This window comes from Babylonia areolata, chromosome 22 (assembly GCF_041734735.1).
Source record: "Babylonia areolata isolate BAREFJ2019XMU chromosome 22, ASM4173473v1, whole genome shotgun sequence".
Classification (NCBI taxonomy): Eukaryota; Metazoa; Mollusca; class Gastropoda; order Neogastropoda; family Buccinidae; genus Babylonia; species Babylonia areolata.
The window spans coordinates 9,871,288-9,888,075 of record NC_134897.1 but is presented as its reverse complement, the minus strand read 5'-3'; the positions used below and the strand labels follow the sequence as shown (position 1 = coordinate 9,888,075).

General features: G+C 44.2%; 1 protein-coding gene across 1 annotated transcript; it reads left to right on the top strand.

Moving 5' to 3' along the window:
• The first annotated feature begins 1,176 nt into the window (after positions 1-1,176).
• Positions 1,177-15,169, top strand: LOC143297508 (uncharacterized). The gene is made up of 6 exons (XM_076609906.1): positions 1,177-1,205; positions 2,801-2,914; positions 3,511-3,576; positions 5,561-5,577; positions 10,304-11,276; positions 15,100-15,169. The coding sequence occupies exons 1-6, from the start codon at positions 1,177-1,179 to the stop codon at positions 15,167-15,169; spliced, it is 1,269 nt and encodes a 422-aa protein (XP_076466021.1).
• Positions 15,170-16,788: the final 1,619 nt, after the last annotated feature.

Sequence of the window (16,788 nt, the reverse complement as noted above, 5' to 3'; positions counted from 1 at the left end):
ATTCAGGATAGCTGAAGAAAAGAAGTGCTTCGCATACCCGATAGGGCCATGGTCACACTCAAACTCTGGCAGGGACCTCAGAGATGATTTTACTCAATGGCAGTGGAGACCATTGTCAGAAAATCTCCAACGTGAGTGAACATTTGATGTTATCGTGTGCTTTATTCCTTTTTAAATGTACGCGCGCGCGTGTGTGTGTGTGTGTGTCCGCCCATAGGTCTTCATCAAGAGAGTATGATATTCAGTCCCAGACTTTATCTCGCATTATCTGCGCATATATTTACACACACACACACACACACACACACACACACACACACATATATATATATATATATATTCATATACAGATTGACATAGAGGGAGGGATAGAGAGTCCACATGAGACAACAAACACAAACCAACAGAGGTCACAGTGTCACGCTAATTCCCAGTGGCGTCACCTCCCAGTGGTTCAGTGCACCGACCAATCACAACGCTTCTCACATCTCAAAGATGTTATGCAAATCGGTGTTGAAAAAGATGAAAACTGATTTGATCAGCACGTGAGGTTGGCGTGGCGAGGGGAGGGAGAAGACAGGCGAAACGAGCAGAGATGGATAGAGCACTATGGGGACAGAGATGGTCAGCGGACCATTAGAGCGTTCAGGGAACAAGAGCACAGTCTGAATACAAAAAGCTTTCTGATGGTGCTCGTATGTCTTGGACAGGCGTTATAGTCCCGACGTCTGACTGTCGGATTGTTCTTCAGTGTGATTCATGACACCAGGGGGACTGACTGACTCCCTTCCATACTTCTTGCCACAAGACAGAGAGAGAGAGAGACAGAGACAGAGAGAGGAGGGACAGAGAGAGACGGGGAAAGGGTTTTGCTGAAAAAGGGGTTTTAGAGAAAAGGAGACTGGATGGAGGGGAGAATTCGGGAGGGAGAAAGAGAGAGACCAGAGTTTTCCTGAAAAGAATTGTGATGAGAATCTGACAGGGCCAGCAGACAGACAGATGGAGACAGCGAGGGAAGGGAGAGAAAGAAAGATGTCACAGTGATGGATCAGACCACGAGGCAAACTCCAGACTGTAAACCACCACACAAATTCAGGAACTGAGATACTTTCAATGAAAAGAAAATGTCAGTCAACAGAGTTTGCACAGCGTTAGCAATTGGTCTTCATCAAAAGCATGCAAACTTCAGACCTGGAGGTGACCAGGTGAGTATGGAGAGCAAAAACTAATAATAAAAAAAGAAGAAAAAAAGACACAACCTAGCTCCACAGAATGAAGATCCGAAAGGGAATACACCTTTGTTTTGCAGGACATGGAAACCTGACAAAGACAAGGCGAAGGTTTACCGTGAAGCCAGAACCAGTAAGGTTCAAATGAAACACAGTTCTTATTCAACTTTGCTGGCTTGGCCTCGGATAGATGCAAAGAAGCAATCTGGTTTTCCTTCCTGGTCTATTTGTATTGTATTTGTATTTGCATATCTTCTTATCACAACAGATTTCTCTGTGTGAAATTCGGGTTGCTCTCCCCAGGGAGAGCGCGTTGCTACACTACAGCGCCACCCATTTTTTTGGCGTTTTTTCCTGTGTGCAGTTTTATTTGTTTTTCCTATCGAAGTGGATTTTTCTACAGAATTTTCCCAGGAACAACCCTTTTGTTGCTGTGGGTTCTTTTACGTGTGCTAAGTGCATGCTGCACACGGGACCTCGGTTTATCGTCTCATCCGAATGACTAGCGTCCAGACACCACTCAAGGTCTAGTGGAGGGGGAGAAAATATCGGCGGCTGAAACGTGATTCGAACCAACGCGCTCAGATTCTCTCGCTTCTTAGGCGGACGCGTTACCTCTAGGCCATCACTTCACTCTGGTTTAGGACAGAGGTCCACAAACATTCTGTTACCTGCTCCTTACCACCATTCGGAAAAAAGCTGTGATGTGTAAGGGCAGACAACAGAAACAGACAATAGGTCATGAATATTCTGTCTGGTGGATGTAGTAGATGGCCACCAAGCCATGAATCTCATCTTTTACAACAACCCCCTGTCCAGTGCAGGAGGCAGCCGCCAAGTCATGAATTTCATCTTTAGTCAGAAACCACCTGCCCAGACTTTAAGGTGCCACCATGTTGTCTTCTTTTTCTTTTGAGTTCTTGATTTACAACGACAGAATTCACTCGCTTCCTCGAATGGTTCTTACTTGTATGATGACTGTGTTTACTATTTAGGCAACCATACAGAGTGTTTTGGGTATCGTCATGTTTCCCCATCCACGGAAACCAGAACTGGCTCACGAGATCTTATACCAGGTCATACGTCTCATATTTTCAAAATCCTCTTTATTATGTGGCATTCACAAGATTGTAAATAACACGTGTTTTTTTGTTGTTGTTTTTAACATAATCCCGCCAACTATCCAGTCGTTTGGCAACTATCAAAACATCACAATGATCTCTTCCACATCGCTTACACAGCCCAGCCCTTCGATCCGGTCACAAACCTCATCTTTCACAGACCCCCATCCCATCCATTCCTTCAGACAGCAAACTCGAGATGCCGATCTTATGGGGAAGGGGGGGGGGGGGTGCACAGCTATGGCCCAGGCCATCGATGTCAGTCTTGCCAAACCATTGTAGGATTCTAACTGCTGCTGCTGGCTAGAACGGCTGAGGCGGGGCAGGACCCTGACTGCAGCGGGAAAACCAACCGCATGCAACCAGCAAGGCCTGGTGTAATCTGTTGGGTCAGCTTTACGTGGGACAGATACTTCCCTGATGTATCATCACACCGATCCTGTGTTGCAGCATCTCCAATGCAGTGGATAGGTCGGAAGATGACAAAGTTCTTGAGCAGCTTCCTGATGATACTGCTGTTCACCTGCTCAGCAACGGTCCAGAGCAAACTGACGACAGTAACATGTATGGCTTGGATTGAGAAAAGGAGGACGAAGATGTTGACTGTGATGAATTCGATGTCAACCAGGGCGCAAAAAGTGTGAAAAGAGTGAAATACCCAATAAACACCCATACCCCGCTTTGAGAGCATTTTCCTGCGAAGGGGGGCATGGACGAATACAAGGTACTTTACCTCAAACATTAGTTCCAGTAAAAGAAGAGAATAATTACTTGTCTTGTTTATGGCCGATTTTTATAGTGTGGATCACATGTTACACACATTTCCAATTAATTGGTGGCAATTTGTAGCTGATTGTACGGCACTTGTGCCATCTTCAACGTATGAGTACTGAACATGTTTTTATTGTAATTTTCTGTTCCAGTTGTTGCAGTAAGTGGGTTCTGTCTTCGGGTACAGCCGTGTATAGGGACAGGACGGGGAAAATAAGATGGGGGGGGGGGGGAATTGAAGACAACACAAAGGGGTCTGGGGGCTAGTTTCAAAGTGGCTCTCTATTGGTCGTGACCCTCTCATCAGTGTGACAAAAGGCTTTTAAAAGATGCAAGGATCTGTTTGGCTGAACTGATTCTCACGCTGTGACCAACTTATGGTGTGACAGAACCAGTTTAGCCAGTCAGACATCTACTCAGTGCATCTCAAAGAGGAACGCTGACTTTAAGGAAAGGTGATGCCAGTGAAAACAAAAACGTTATTTTACACAGCACACAGCTGCTTCCCATAGATATAATCATACACTCCACTCGTACACGTCGATGTATATTGAATATACATTTCGAAAGTGTTTGAGCTTTCGTACATGCCACTGACATATTCATGCATCATAAGTAACAACACGCACGCACACTCTCAAACATACAATCATTCATAGTACAACAACAAAAATAAATACTATTACACAGAAACAATTGTTGTTTGGACATAGGCTAAGTAGTTGGACATGCCCTACCCTTGTAGATATTTGAGAAGGACGCTCTCTCTCTCTCTCTCTCTCTCTCCCCCCCCGTTTTTCTCTCTCGTTTTGTGTGCCCCAGGGCTTGGTGGAAAAAGAAGCATTTCAGATGTTCATCTCATTCTCTTTTTTCTTTCTGTTTTTTTTTTTTTTTTTCTTTTTCTTTTTGTTTTTGTTAAGAATAAGCTTACTTTCCTGTGGCTGTGGATATTCTGTACAGGTAAGACAGTTGGTGTGGGCTCAACATGGAGGTAGAATATCCAGAGGATCCAGGCAGAGAGGCTAAGAGTGTACTCAACAGAGGCAACATGGCTTGGGTACATTTGATAGAGATAGCTAGACAGCTAGATGTGTACTCAGTAGAGATAGCGAAACAGCTATGTATCATTAGATATAGCAAAACAGCTAGGTATTAATAGAGATAGCGAAACAGCTATGTATCATTAGATACAGCACGGCAGCTGGGTATCCAGAGAGACCGAAACAGCTAAGTATCAATGAAGAGAAAGCGAAACAGCTAGGTTTCAACTGAGATAACAAATCAGCTGGGTAGCAATAGACATAGTGACACAGCTAGGTGTCGACAGAGATAACAAAAAAGTTCAGTTTCAACAGGGGTAGCGACACAGCTCGATATCTATAAAGATAGCGACACAGCTAGGTATCGACAGAGAACAAAACAGCTAGATACCAATAGATATAACGAAGCAGATGTTAACAGAGATGGCGAAACAGTTATCAACAGAGACTAGGTGTCAGTAGACAGCAAAACAGCGAGGTATCAATAGATATTGTGAAACAGATATCAACATAGACAGCGAAACAGCCAGGTATTAATGGAGGTAGCCAAACAGCTGGGTATCTATAGAGGAAGCCAAACAGCTATGTATCAATAGAGGTAGCGAAACAGGTATTAATAGACAACGAAACAGCTGGGTATCAGTGGAGGTAGCGAAACACCCATGTATTAATAGACAGCGAAACAGCTGGGTATCAGTAGAGGTAGCGAAACAGCCAGGTATTAATAGACAGCGAAACAGTTGGGTATCAGTAGAGGTAGCGAAACAGCCAGGTATTAATAGAGGTAGCGAAACAGCTGGGTATCAGTAGAGGTAGCAAAACAGCCAGGTATTAATAGACAGCGAAACAGCTGGGTATCAGTAGAGGTAGCGAAACAGCCAGGTATTAATGGAGGTAGCCAAACAGCTGGGTATCTATAGAGGAAGCCAAACAGCTATGTATCAATAGAGGTAGCGAAACAGGTATTAATAGACAACGAAACAGCTGGGTATCAGTAGAGGTAGCGAAACAGGTATTAATAGACAACGAAACAGCTGGGTATCAGTGGAGGTAGCGAAACAGCCAGGTAGTGAAATAGCACAAGGCGAAGGCAGTATACACCTGTGGTGTAATGGAGGTGTCGAAACAGGCAGGTCGTGAGACAGCCCCGGGTGATGGCAGCACACACCTGTGGTGTAATAGAGGTGTCGAAACAGGCAGGTCGTGTAGACAGCCCCGGGTGATGGCAGCACACACCTGTGGTGTAATGGAGGTGTCGAAACAGGCAGGTCGTGAGACAGCCCCGGGTGATGGCAGCACACACCTGTGGTGTAATAGAGGTGTCGAAACAGGCAGGTCGTGTAGACAGCCCCGGGTGATGGCAGCACACACCTGTGGTGTACCGCTGTCCCGTGTCCAGGAAACCAGGAGACCCAGGTGTGTGGTGGTTCAGGTCCTGTACAGGTGTGTGTGTGTTTATAGTTCCACCTTTCCACCCAAGCCACATCCTGTAGACAGCCATGTGGTCATGTTTCTGCTTTCTTCTCCTTTGTCCTCTTCTTCTTCTGCTTCTTCGCCATCCTCTTCCTCTGTCTTCGTTGTCTTAACAAAATTTCCGTTTTCAGAACCCTTTTTTACCCTTCGAGTGGTAGTGTGGGTGTCTCTGTTTTGTTTGTTTTTTTTCTTTTTTGTTGTTTTTTGGGGGGATGGCGTGGGGGGGGGGGGGGTGTATTTGTATGTTTCTCTTCGTTTTCTGAATGAGACAGTAAACCAAAGTCCCTGTGCCTTGTGCACTCAGTACATGTAAAAGTTCTCACCACTATAAAAGATTTGTCTTTGACGAAATCCTACATTCACTTTGATAGGTAAACAAAACAGTAATGTAGAAGCGGACAGAAAAGAAAAAAAATAAAATAAAAAAATAAAGGAGGACAACTCAGGTCGCCGACGAGAAACGTGACCGTGAAACCGAGTGGTGTGAGCGGAACAAGATGGCGAACACTGGCGACGTCACACCGCTCACTCACTCCGTCACACAGCGATAACGGCAAAATCGATAACACAGAATGAAGCTTGTGAGATCGATTCCTTACTACCACCACCACCAACCCTCATCCCCACCCCATCACCAGCAGCGAACTAGACGCGTTCGTACCTATTTTAAAGTTGCTGTCGCTGTCATAATGTCACTTTTTTTTCCCCAGTTCAAGTGGTATGCAGCTGTAGTCTTAAAACATCGCTCTCCTGCGCCTTGTCCCGTATGAACGGTTCCTTTGTCCTGCTGGTATCGAAACAACATGAAGATGTACGTTACTGTACCATGTGTGACAGACCCCGCAGTGAAAACGTGAAGGGCTAGGAAAATCAGTCAGAGGTTAACGCTGTACACTGCACTCGTGTTCGCGCAGCAGCGTACTACTTTTCAGTTTCTCAAGGAGGCGTCACTGCGTTCAGACAAATCCGTATACTCTGTACCTCATCTGTTAGGCAGATGCCTGACCAGCACAACGCGCTTGCTAAGTCTTGAGTGCATGCATACATGGATAGATAGTTGTGTGTGTGTGGTGTGTGTGTGTGTGTGTCAGAGTGGTTTTTTTTTTCCAGCAAACTTTGCCAGCGGACAGCACTTAAAGTTGCCATGCTTTCTTTTTCAATGCGCCAAGCGCGTATTGGACACGGGAACTCGGCTATCGTCTCATCCGAATGACTAGGAGAAAGAGCAAGACCAGAATTAGAACTGAGACCAAACAATAAAGGGTACATTCAATCGAGGTAAAAGGTTGGGAGTATACTCAGTTCACACACACACACACACACACACACACACACACACACACACACACACACACACATATGCATCCATCCATACATACATACATACATTCTTGATTTTATTTCCAGTCATTCCAGTTTAGGTGTAATGAGTTACAAAAACAAAGAGAGATAAATGTTCAACATCCTACCTGATCAGCGAATGACTGTACAGGCCACGCCTCACGGCACATCTTTATGAATTTACTTTGATTCAGCTGCGTTTTCTGCCCTCCAGAAAACAGCTCACAATAAGTGAACACTGGCTTTGGAGCTAAGAAGTTCTTTGGCAGTATTTTCTAACAAATGGGTGGGACCTGAAGACATTCCGTTATAAAGTGTAATTCATCTTCAGCTTTATCATTTCATGCCACATCTTTTTCAAATGTGATTCAAACACACGCACGCGCGCGCGCGCGCGCACACACACACACACACACACACACACACACACACACAGAGGTTGATATAAAGACATTTGTTGGGCTTATAGGAAATAATTAATTACTGATCGCTCTGCGGTGAACTTGTGCACACACACACACTCATACACACACACACACACACGCACACACAGAGGTTGACATAAAGACATTTGTTGGGCTCATAGGAAATAATTGATTATTGATCGCTCTGCGGTGAACTTGTGCACACACACACACACACACACACGCGCGCGCGCGCACACACACACACACACACACACATGCGCGGACACACACACAAAATCACAGATAGAGAGAGGGAGGGAGGGAGAGATATATACAAGGTATGTTTGCAATCAATAAGTTGAGTTGAACCAATGTCAAGTGTATGCCTGGAAAGATACACACATAGGACGCGCGCATGCACATACACGTGCACAAGCACACACAGACACACACACACACACACACACACACACACACACACACACACACGGAGAGAGTCCACTGTTTTGACTTTTTTCTTTGTTCTCGTGTCTTAGAAATATTGTTCAGGTATAATTAGCACGCACGCACGCACACACACACACACACACACACACACACACACACAGAGTATATATACATGCATATATATATATATATATATGTGTATGAAAGTATATATATATATGTGTGTGTGTGTGTAATTTGTGGGACCTTTCCCCCGGTTATATATTCATACAGAGAGAGATGATGGTGAATGATATAGATACTTGATACAGAGCCTATCCTGGATCGGAGACCAAGCTCTAAGTGCTTTACACAAAAACGGAGTCATTTGCACAGCAGCCTCCCAACCTGGGCAGAGCCGACTGACGGCTGCCATTGGGCGCTCATTATTCGTTTCTGGTTTCATTCAATCAGGTTTCAGCCACGCACACCTACACACACTCATACAGACATGTAACATTTTACGTGTGTGACCGGATATATATGTATATGCGTTTTAGTGTTCAACATTCTCTCTCTCCTTCCCTCCCTCCTATCTGTGTTGGTCTGTTGATCCAGTAAAAGCTATTTCTGTTTAATTCTTATCTTCATTGTTACCATTGTTTTTACTTGATATCCATCCATCATAGTGACATTATTGTTTTTGTGGATGTGACTAATGGCGGTGTCTGCTTTTTCAATCACTGTGTTACCATTATGGAGAAAAATGCCTTTATTATCATTACGCAAGAAAAATAACGTATACTGTGCGTGCTTGCACGTATGTGTCTGTGTGTGCATGCATGCGCGCGTGTACGCCTGCTTAACAACCCCATAAACCATTACATTTTTCTGTAAATATCTTCTTCTTCTTCTGCGTTCACTCGTATGCACACGAGTGGGCTTTTACGTGTATGACCGTTTTTACCCCGCGGTGTAGGCAGCCATACTCCGTTTTCGGGGATGTGCATGCTGGGTGTGTTCTTGTTTCCATAACCCACCGAACGCTGACATGGATTACAGGATCTTTAACGTGCGTATTTGATTTTCTGCTTGCATATACATACGAAGGGGGTTCAGGCACTAGCAGGTCTGCACATATGTTGACCTGGGAGATCGTAAAAATCTCCACCCTTTACCCACCAGGCGCCGCCACCGTGATTCGAACCCGGGACCCTCAGATTGACAGTCCAACGCTTTAACCACTCGGCTATTGCGCCCGTCTTTTTAAATATCGAAATTATTTAATGTGATGACTCATTGCTGTCACGTCATTGAACGACTGTTAACCACATCTTTTGTGTTTGATTAACGAGGGAAAAGTCATTATTTCTTAGTAATTAGCTTCCGTTGGACTGTGACATTTGCCTGTCTCTTGCGAGCTGTTGTTTGGTGTAACAATCTCTAGAATCTTTCTTCTGTAAATATATACAGAGAGAGAGACAAATGTATGAAAGTGTGTATGAATGTATGTCTGTATATCGTGGAAATATTCTGCCTTTGTTGGAATGTAAAGTTAAAACTGATACAAGTTTCGGTGTAGAGAAATGATGAAAGCCGTAGATTGTGAATCACAATGATTTATGAATGAATATGTGAATCACAGGCACAGTCTTGTCACCACAATGATTTATGAATGAACATGTGAATCACAGTCTTGTCACCACAATGATTTATGAATGAACATGTGAATCACAGCCACAGTCTTGCCACCACAATGATTTATGAATGAACATGTGAATCACAGCCACAGTCTTGTCACCACAATGATTTATGAATGAACATGTGAATCACAGCCACAGTCTTGTCACCACAATGATTTATGAATGAACATGTGAATCACAGCCACAGTCTTGTCACCACAATGATTTATGAAAGAACATGTGAATCACAGCCACAGTCTTGTCACCACAATGATTTATGAATGAACATGTTCAGCTTTCGTTGCTGAATCCATGTACTAAAAACCGACTACCTCACGTTTGCCAAAATACCGGATGGAACATTAACCCTGTCGCTCGCCGAGACAAAAAACAAAACAAAACAACAAAAAACCCGCCCTCCACCCCACTTGCAATTCGTGAAAACGAATGTCCTTTGTACATGATAACAAATTTGTAACATTTCTTAACGACTATGGCGCTCCGAAACTAACTAAAACGCTGGTATGTTTTATTTTTGTTTTTCGTTGGTGGCTTTGCTTCTTTTTGTGTGTCAAATTTGGTAGGTATCAGACATGTGTCGTGAAAGTATTTCCTCTTGTTTCAGCTTGACATTGACGATTTCTACGTCAACTTGTTAATTTTCCCACTTTTATATGGACGCAATTTTCAACATGTCTCTGTCAAGAACTTCACCACCGAGTAAATCGATCTCCTTACTCAACAGCACGTCAACTAGTTTCGGTGTTACAACAAATTGGAGTTTACCTCAGAACAACCTGACTGTCCCACAAGGATGTGTGGTTCTGGATGTATCCTCGTGGAGTTTCATTCCCTGGAATAACCCCGACAACCTCCTCAGCCAGGACACGGTGCGGTCTGTGGGCACAGTTGTTGGCGCGATCTTTGTGCCCATCCTCTTCCTGATCGCCGTGCCCTGCAACATCCTCAACATGCTGGTCTTCAGCAAGCAGGGCCTAAAAGAACGCGTCAACCTGTGTCTCTTCTACCTCTCGCTGGTCGACGTTTTCCACGTGATCATCCGCTTTGTCTCCAATCTGGATAGACTCCAGCCCCCTTTCACTCAGACTATTGGACCTGTGTTTGAGTTTATCATAGAGCACAAACTGTTCGGGTTCCACGCTTTCATTTCACTGTCTGGTTTCACCTCCACGCTGATCGCGTGTGAGCGGTGTCTGTGTGTAGTGAGCCCCCTGCGTTCCCAGACCTTGCTGAAGACTCGAACCACGGCTGCTGTGCTGGCTGTGGCCACTGTGGTCATCATGTCCGGGTCCATGGTGATCGGCATGAGGTGGAGCGTCATGTGTGTCTTCGATCCTCTGACCAGCTCCACCTCCAAAGCGGTCAGAAGCAGTCAGTTCCACAGAGACAACAAAAAGTATTTAGACGGCGTGACCTTCATCTTGGGCTCGTTGCAAATCTTTACCTACGTCATAGTGATCTCAGCGACTACTCTCGTGACGTCAGTGAAACTGAGGAAAATGGCGGCATGGCGAGAACAAAGCTCCTCGTCTACGCTGTCGTCACGAGAGATGGCGCTGACACGTACACTGATCGCTGTGTCTGTACTCTATCTCTTCTGTTCCATCCCTGCCATGATCGCAGGCATTGGGTTTCTGTTTGTACCGGACTACAGTCTGAGTGGACGCTACTACAACTTCACTCAACTTTTCGTCAGTTTGATAGAGTTGGCTTCTGTAATCAACGCCACGTTCAATTTCTTTGTCTATTGTTCTCTTGGGACAAGGTACAAAGAAACCCTCTGTGCATTACTGTCTTGTCCAGATAGGTTGTCTGTAACATCGGCTGAACAATGAACAGTGGAGTCGAAACAACGAGTGTTATAATCACTCCTGTGACACTGGCAAAGGTTAATGATTCAAATACCCCCATCCAACGTTAAAATCCACAATCCAACTAATACCAATGAACTACTGTTGCACATTGAAACGGTGTTCTAGGGAATGAAAGATTATGTGATGATCCGATGAGGTTTCCTCGACTCGCCTTTGATAGCGCGCTGCCTCGATCTTCATGAACGTATCTTGCTTTCCTGATCAAATTGTCAAGCTTATGTGGGTTCAGTAAAAAAAAAAAAAAAAAAAAAAAAAAGTTCAAATATGAAGTTGAGTTGAAGTAAAGAACGATTTTGTTTACCACACACGCACATACACACACAAGCAGATTCTAAAAGGCACGCACACAAAATATGTGTACATACACAAGCGCGCGCGCGCGCGTGCGCGCGACAGACATACAGCCAAATGCAAAGAAGAATAACAACAGGAGACAATATCAACATCAGTAGTTGATGGTCATTGACATCGTAACTGCCACAACCAAAGGAACCGTGTTCTCTTTGTGCTGCAGTATAATAGATAAGGTCTCTCTGCTAATTGCCTCACGTGTATAAACAGAGTGAGTCTGTAATAACCCTGGTTAAATTGTGTGCGTGAGTGTTTGTGTGTGTGTGTGTGCGTGCGTACGTTTGTGTGCGTGCGTGCGTGTTTGTGTGTGTGTCTGCGACTGTGCGTTCAGTGAAGAAATATTTTAAAGTCTAAAAAGCTAAAATGTGGAAGTTGATGTAAAGTCGGATTTTGTTTACCTCACACATAAATATACACAGACAAGCTACATGTACATACATGCACATGTGCGCGCAACAATATAACACATAGCGTCAGTAATACACAAAATGATAAGCAAAGAACAGTAACATCAGGAGAAAAAAAAATCAATAGGTCATAACTGTTGTCATGTTCATCTGGTGACGGTCGATATGATGACACTGACGATGATAATGATTGATGTTGATCTCTGTGTTGTGTAATAACAGAAAGAAACCGTCTCACCATTTACTTGCTCACATGTGTAAATAAAGTAAATTTGTGTAATAAACCTAATTCAGTCGGCAGTGAGTCTGTGTGTGCGCATGCATGTGTGTCTCCATGTGGGTTTCTGTCCATGGCAAACTTTAACAAATGAATTTTCACCGGCAAAAAGTAATCAACGCCAAATGTTGACTAAACATACAGGACAAATTCTTTCCATACATACCAATTACAGTGGGCTAAGTATTCCGGATTAAACCGTACTTTCGAATCGTAAACATGTATGCCGTTTAGCCTTCGGATCCACAAATGTTCATCAGTCGTTCCCTGCTCGTTTCCAGTTTAGTGTTTGGATTACCATATAAGTATTTCGTTAAGTTGCGGTATGAAATTTTATTTCCTGTCCGCAGTAGAAAGAAAAAGAAATGCTGTACAAAGCACACTCAGTGACACGAACCACAGTATCAACAGTAGTGAGTGTGTGGAGAGTGAGGAGAAAGGGATGGAGGGTGGGTTGTTAGGAGCGGGTTTGGATTCAGCAGCTTAAACAGTCTGGGGCAGTGGTGGCAATGGACTTCTGTTGTTGAACGGAGTATTAAGTGGCGCTCTGCGACAGTTTTCTACTTGAGGCTTTTGAGCCTTTGACATAATGTATCCGAAAGTATTAGTTTGGTGTGGTTTTATTTGTCTGGGGGAAATGGGGGCATGGCAGGTACCTCAAAATTGACGAGATGTAGATTACGGGTGTGTGTGTGCGTGTGCGTGTGTGTGGTGACTGATGATTCCAATTTTCGTGTTCGTAAAGATAGGCGCTGACCTACTGACTTCTGGTTTCTGGTTGGCTTCTGAGGCTGCGTGCATTGCGAAACATGGCCGTGCCTCGCCCGTCCGGTAAAAGAAAACACACACACACACACACAAAATGAAAAAAGAAACCTGCACGGCACATCCATCCATACTCTCTGGAGACTGTCCAAGCCGCTCAGTGTTCAGAGCCGTGATTTCTTCGGTTGTGCAGACTGTGGTGTGTTTTTTGTTGTTTTTCCGGCAGTCTGTGTCTGGTGACGAAAAGACAGTCACGACGACGAAAAACCTGATCATTGCAATTAGTAGATTACTTTTCTCGTCATTTGATCCGGGTCAAGTGTTCTAACTTTCCCCCCGATTTTTCACGAGTTTCCTCTATTTTTCCCGATATGGACAACGAAAAGCTGATCGAATCCGTGAGGATCAGGTCATCTATTTTTTACAAAGAGTGATAAAAGTAATTCATGGATCTTCTCTTCGCTGCCTCGGACAAAATAGCGAAAGAAGTGGGAGGAAATAGTGCGTTTAATTTGTCATTTCTTCAACAAATCACTTGCACAAACAAAATCTCTTCCTGTCCCTCCCCATTTCTCGTCTTTTTTTATCATATTTTTTAAGGGAACCCTATCTGGCTTTGAATATGAATAGAGTAGATTAGCTTTATTTACAAAATTAACAAAATTTAGATTTGTTCTCTCTCTCTCTCTTTCTCACTCTCTCTGTTCTTTTCTCTCTCTCTTTTTTTTTAGCAGTCGAGTGAAAGTGGAACAATATTTGGTGATGAATATGAACAGATATGGTATATCAGCTTTAATAAAATTTAGAGTTTTTTTTTTTCTTCAACAAATTGCACCAAATCTCTCTCTCTCTCTCTCTCTCTCTCTCTCTCTCTCTCTCAGCCGTGTTCCGGGTTTGGGTCCACAATGCACGTGGCCTGAAAGCCTTTAAAAGTCGTCATTCTGACTTTACCTTCCATGTCTCGATCTGCTTCACAGAAAATGAATGATAGTCATGTCATTTGTTCGGCAAAATAAACATTGCCTCGTGCCATAATCGGCAAGATTAACATCGCCACGTGATTTATTCGGCATGATTAACATTGCCACGTGCCATATTCAGCAATACAAACAATGCCATGTCAATAAATCGGCAAAATAAACGTTGCCTTGTCACTTATTCGGCAAAATAAACATTGCCACTTGACTTATTCAGCAAAATAGACATTGTCATGTCACTTACTCAGCTAAGTAAACGTTGCCATATCAAATAAACAGTGCCATGTCACTAAATCGGCATGGTATATTCCTGGAATGATTAAACGTTTCACAGACAGAACAGAAATCTAAAGGGGACAAAGTCTTGTTTCCATCGTCCAACGGCATCCAAGAGAAGTGTTTCTTCAGCCAGTGGAGCAAGACGGGATGACGTATTATATATTTCACCGTCACTAGATGATTATTGACGTCATCGTGCTATTTCTATTTGAAGCAGCGAACACTCAGAGGAAGCATCGTTCTTCCTTGAAAAAGCAACGTTCTGTCGCAAGTGCAGCATGGCCCTTCTATTCCCCGTGGAGATACTCATGACACTGTGTCATTCTGCTTAACCTATGTCTCACACAGTCCAAGTGAAATGATGTGACACAATTGATGTCAATCATACTTAAACGTCATGCATCAAAAATGGCAGGGAAAAATTTTTTAGTAAACTCTTACCCGAGTGCAAAGCAGGTAGGTAAAAGCGCCCTGTTTCATGTCCAGGCACTGAGGTAACGGGGTTTTTCCCCGTAACATTCCCCCCTTGGGATGCCGGGGGTCAGTAGTGTGGTAGGGACTTCTGACCCCTCAAATGTGGACCTCGTCGGACCGGTGCGCGTGCGCATTCCGGAAGTAGGCGGAAGAGTCAAGGTCACTGGAAAAATTTGATGTGCAGGTCAAGGTCACTAGAGTCGGAGTGTCTAAAAATAGACGTGTCTCGGCACGTGATCATGCGTCATGTGTAACAATAGACCTTTGTCTCTCGGAGTGTCTAAAGATAGACGTGTCTTGACATGTGCTGGTTGACTGCGCACAATGGACCTTTGTCTCTCGGAGTGTCTAAAAATAGACGTGTCTTGACATGTTAGCCGGCGTCGTGTCCTTTATTTTTCGACACGTTTCGAAAGAAACCCAAATTAATTTGAGTACAAGCAGCAACAAAAAAAGTCTCCTGAGCGAGGAATCAAACCGGTCCCCCGCGTGACAGGTGGGGATACTGGCCACTGTACTACCGAGAATACACAAGATGCTAGCAAACTTCAACATAATATTTCTGAAAAATAAAATCATTGTCATACCTTCGCCTTGCACGACGATGACTTTAGATTGATGAATGACGTCCGAACACAGTCTGTTGGCTCCAGCGCTTCCTTGGTGTCGACAGGCAACCAAGTGACGTATTAGAAAAGAGGCCATTAAAAAAAATAAATGGCACGTACTGATCGATACATCATTTGGGGTTTTGCCCTTTATTCTCTTGAGCGGTTGGTCTCAGAGTTGTTCGTCTCGGAAGCGAACGATTTTGCCTGGGTTGTTCCTGCAGACTATATAGCTCTTGAGCAGCAGCTGTGTTGATCACGTGATAGGCAGATGCGTATGATTAGCGCGAGGCAGCTGAAGCACAAGGATGAGAGGCAGGCGTGTTGAAGACAATGAAGAACAAGCCTATTGTTCATAGGTGGCAGCTGAAACAAAGGCGAGGCAGCTGAAGCACAAGGATGGATAGCAGGCGTGTTGGAGACAATGAAGAGCAAGCTTATTGTTCATAGGTGGCAGCTGAAACAAAGGCGAGGCAGCTGAAGCACAAGGATGGATAGCAAGCGTGTCGGAGACAATGAAGAGCAAGCTTATTGTTCATAGGTGGCAGCTGAAACAAAGGCGAGGCAGCTGAAGCACAAGGATGGATAGCAGGCGTGTTGGAGACAATGAAGAGCGATTAAGCCTATAGGTCTTGGGCAGCAGCTGGGTGTATATCACTTTAAAAAGCTGAAGGCCAAATATGGAAGGCAATGGTGGCCAGGGTGTGGTAGGGTGACGAGGCCCGAGGATTTTCAAATTCCAAATATCTCAAAGCGTTTGGGGTGGAAGAACCAAATGGGCACTTTTGTTATGAGTACATGACAAGTTTGGACAAACTAAAGGAGGCGGTGCTGCCTCCACGCTGCTCTCTTTAGCAGACTCAAAAATGAAAACATCACGGAGGGAGAGTACAGCTTTTGCCATCAGGTGCGGAAAGAAAACGATATGACTGCTATACATTTCCTGGTGTGGTACAACAATAAGGATGTGGTTCCGTTCATGCAGGCCCTTCAAGCCCAGATTGACATGTATTCACGTTTAGGCATTGACCTTCTCAGAGACGGTATCTCTCTCTCTTCCAGGCATCACCCTTAAATATTTGTTCCAGACACTATCCCCCGATGTGTACTTTTCTCTCCTCAAAGAAAACCAAAAGGAGCTGCATACACAATTGCATGACAATATCGTTGGTGGCCCTTCCATCAATTTTCACACATGTCACGAAAAAAAAAAACATTCATTCGTCACAATTCGGGCAAGTCCGTTCAGCTGATTCGAGGCTATG

Coding starts and splice junctions, on each gene's coding strand:
- LOC143297508 (XM_076609906.1), top strand. CDS start 1,177: ATGCAAACTTCAGACCTGGAGGTGACCAG. Junction 1,206..2,800: donor TCAGACCTGGAGGTGACCAG/GTGAGTATGGAG, acceptor CCTGTGTTGCAG/CATCTCCAATGCAGTGGATA. Junction 2,915..3,510: donor CAAACTGACGACAGTAACAT/GTATGGCTTGGA, acceptor ATGGTGTGACAG/AACCAGTTTAGCCAGTCAGA.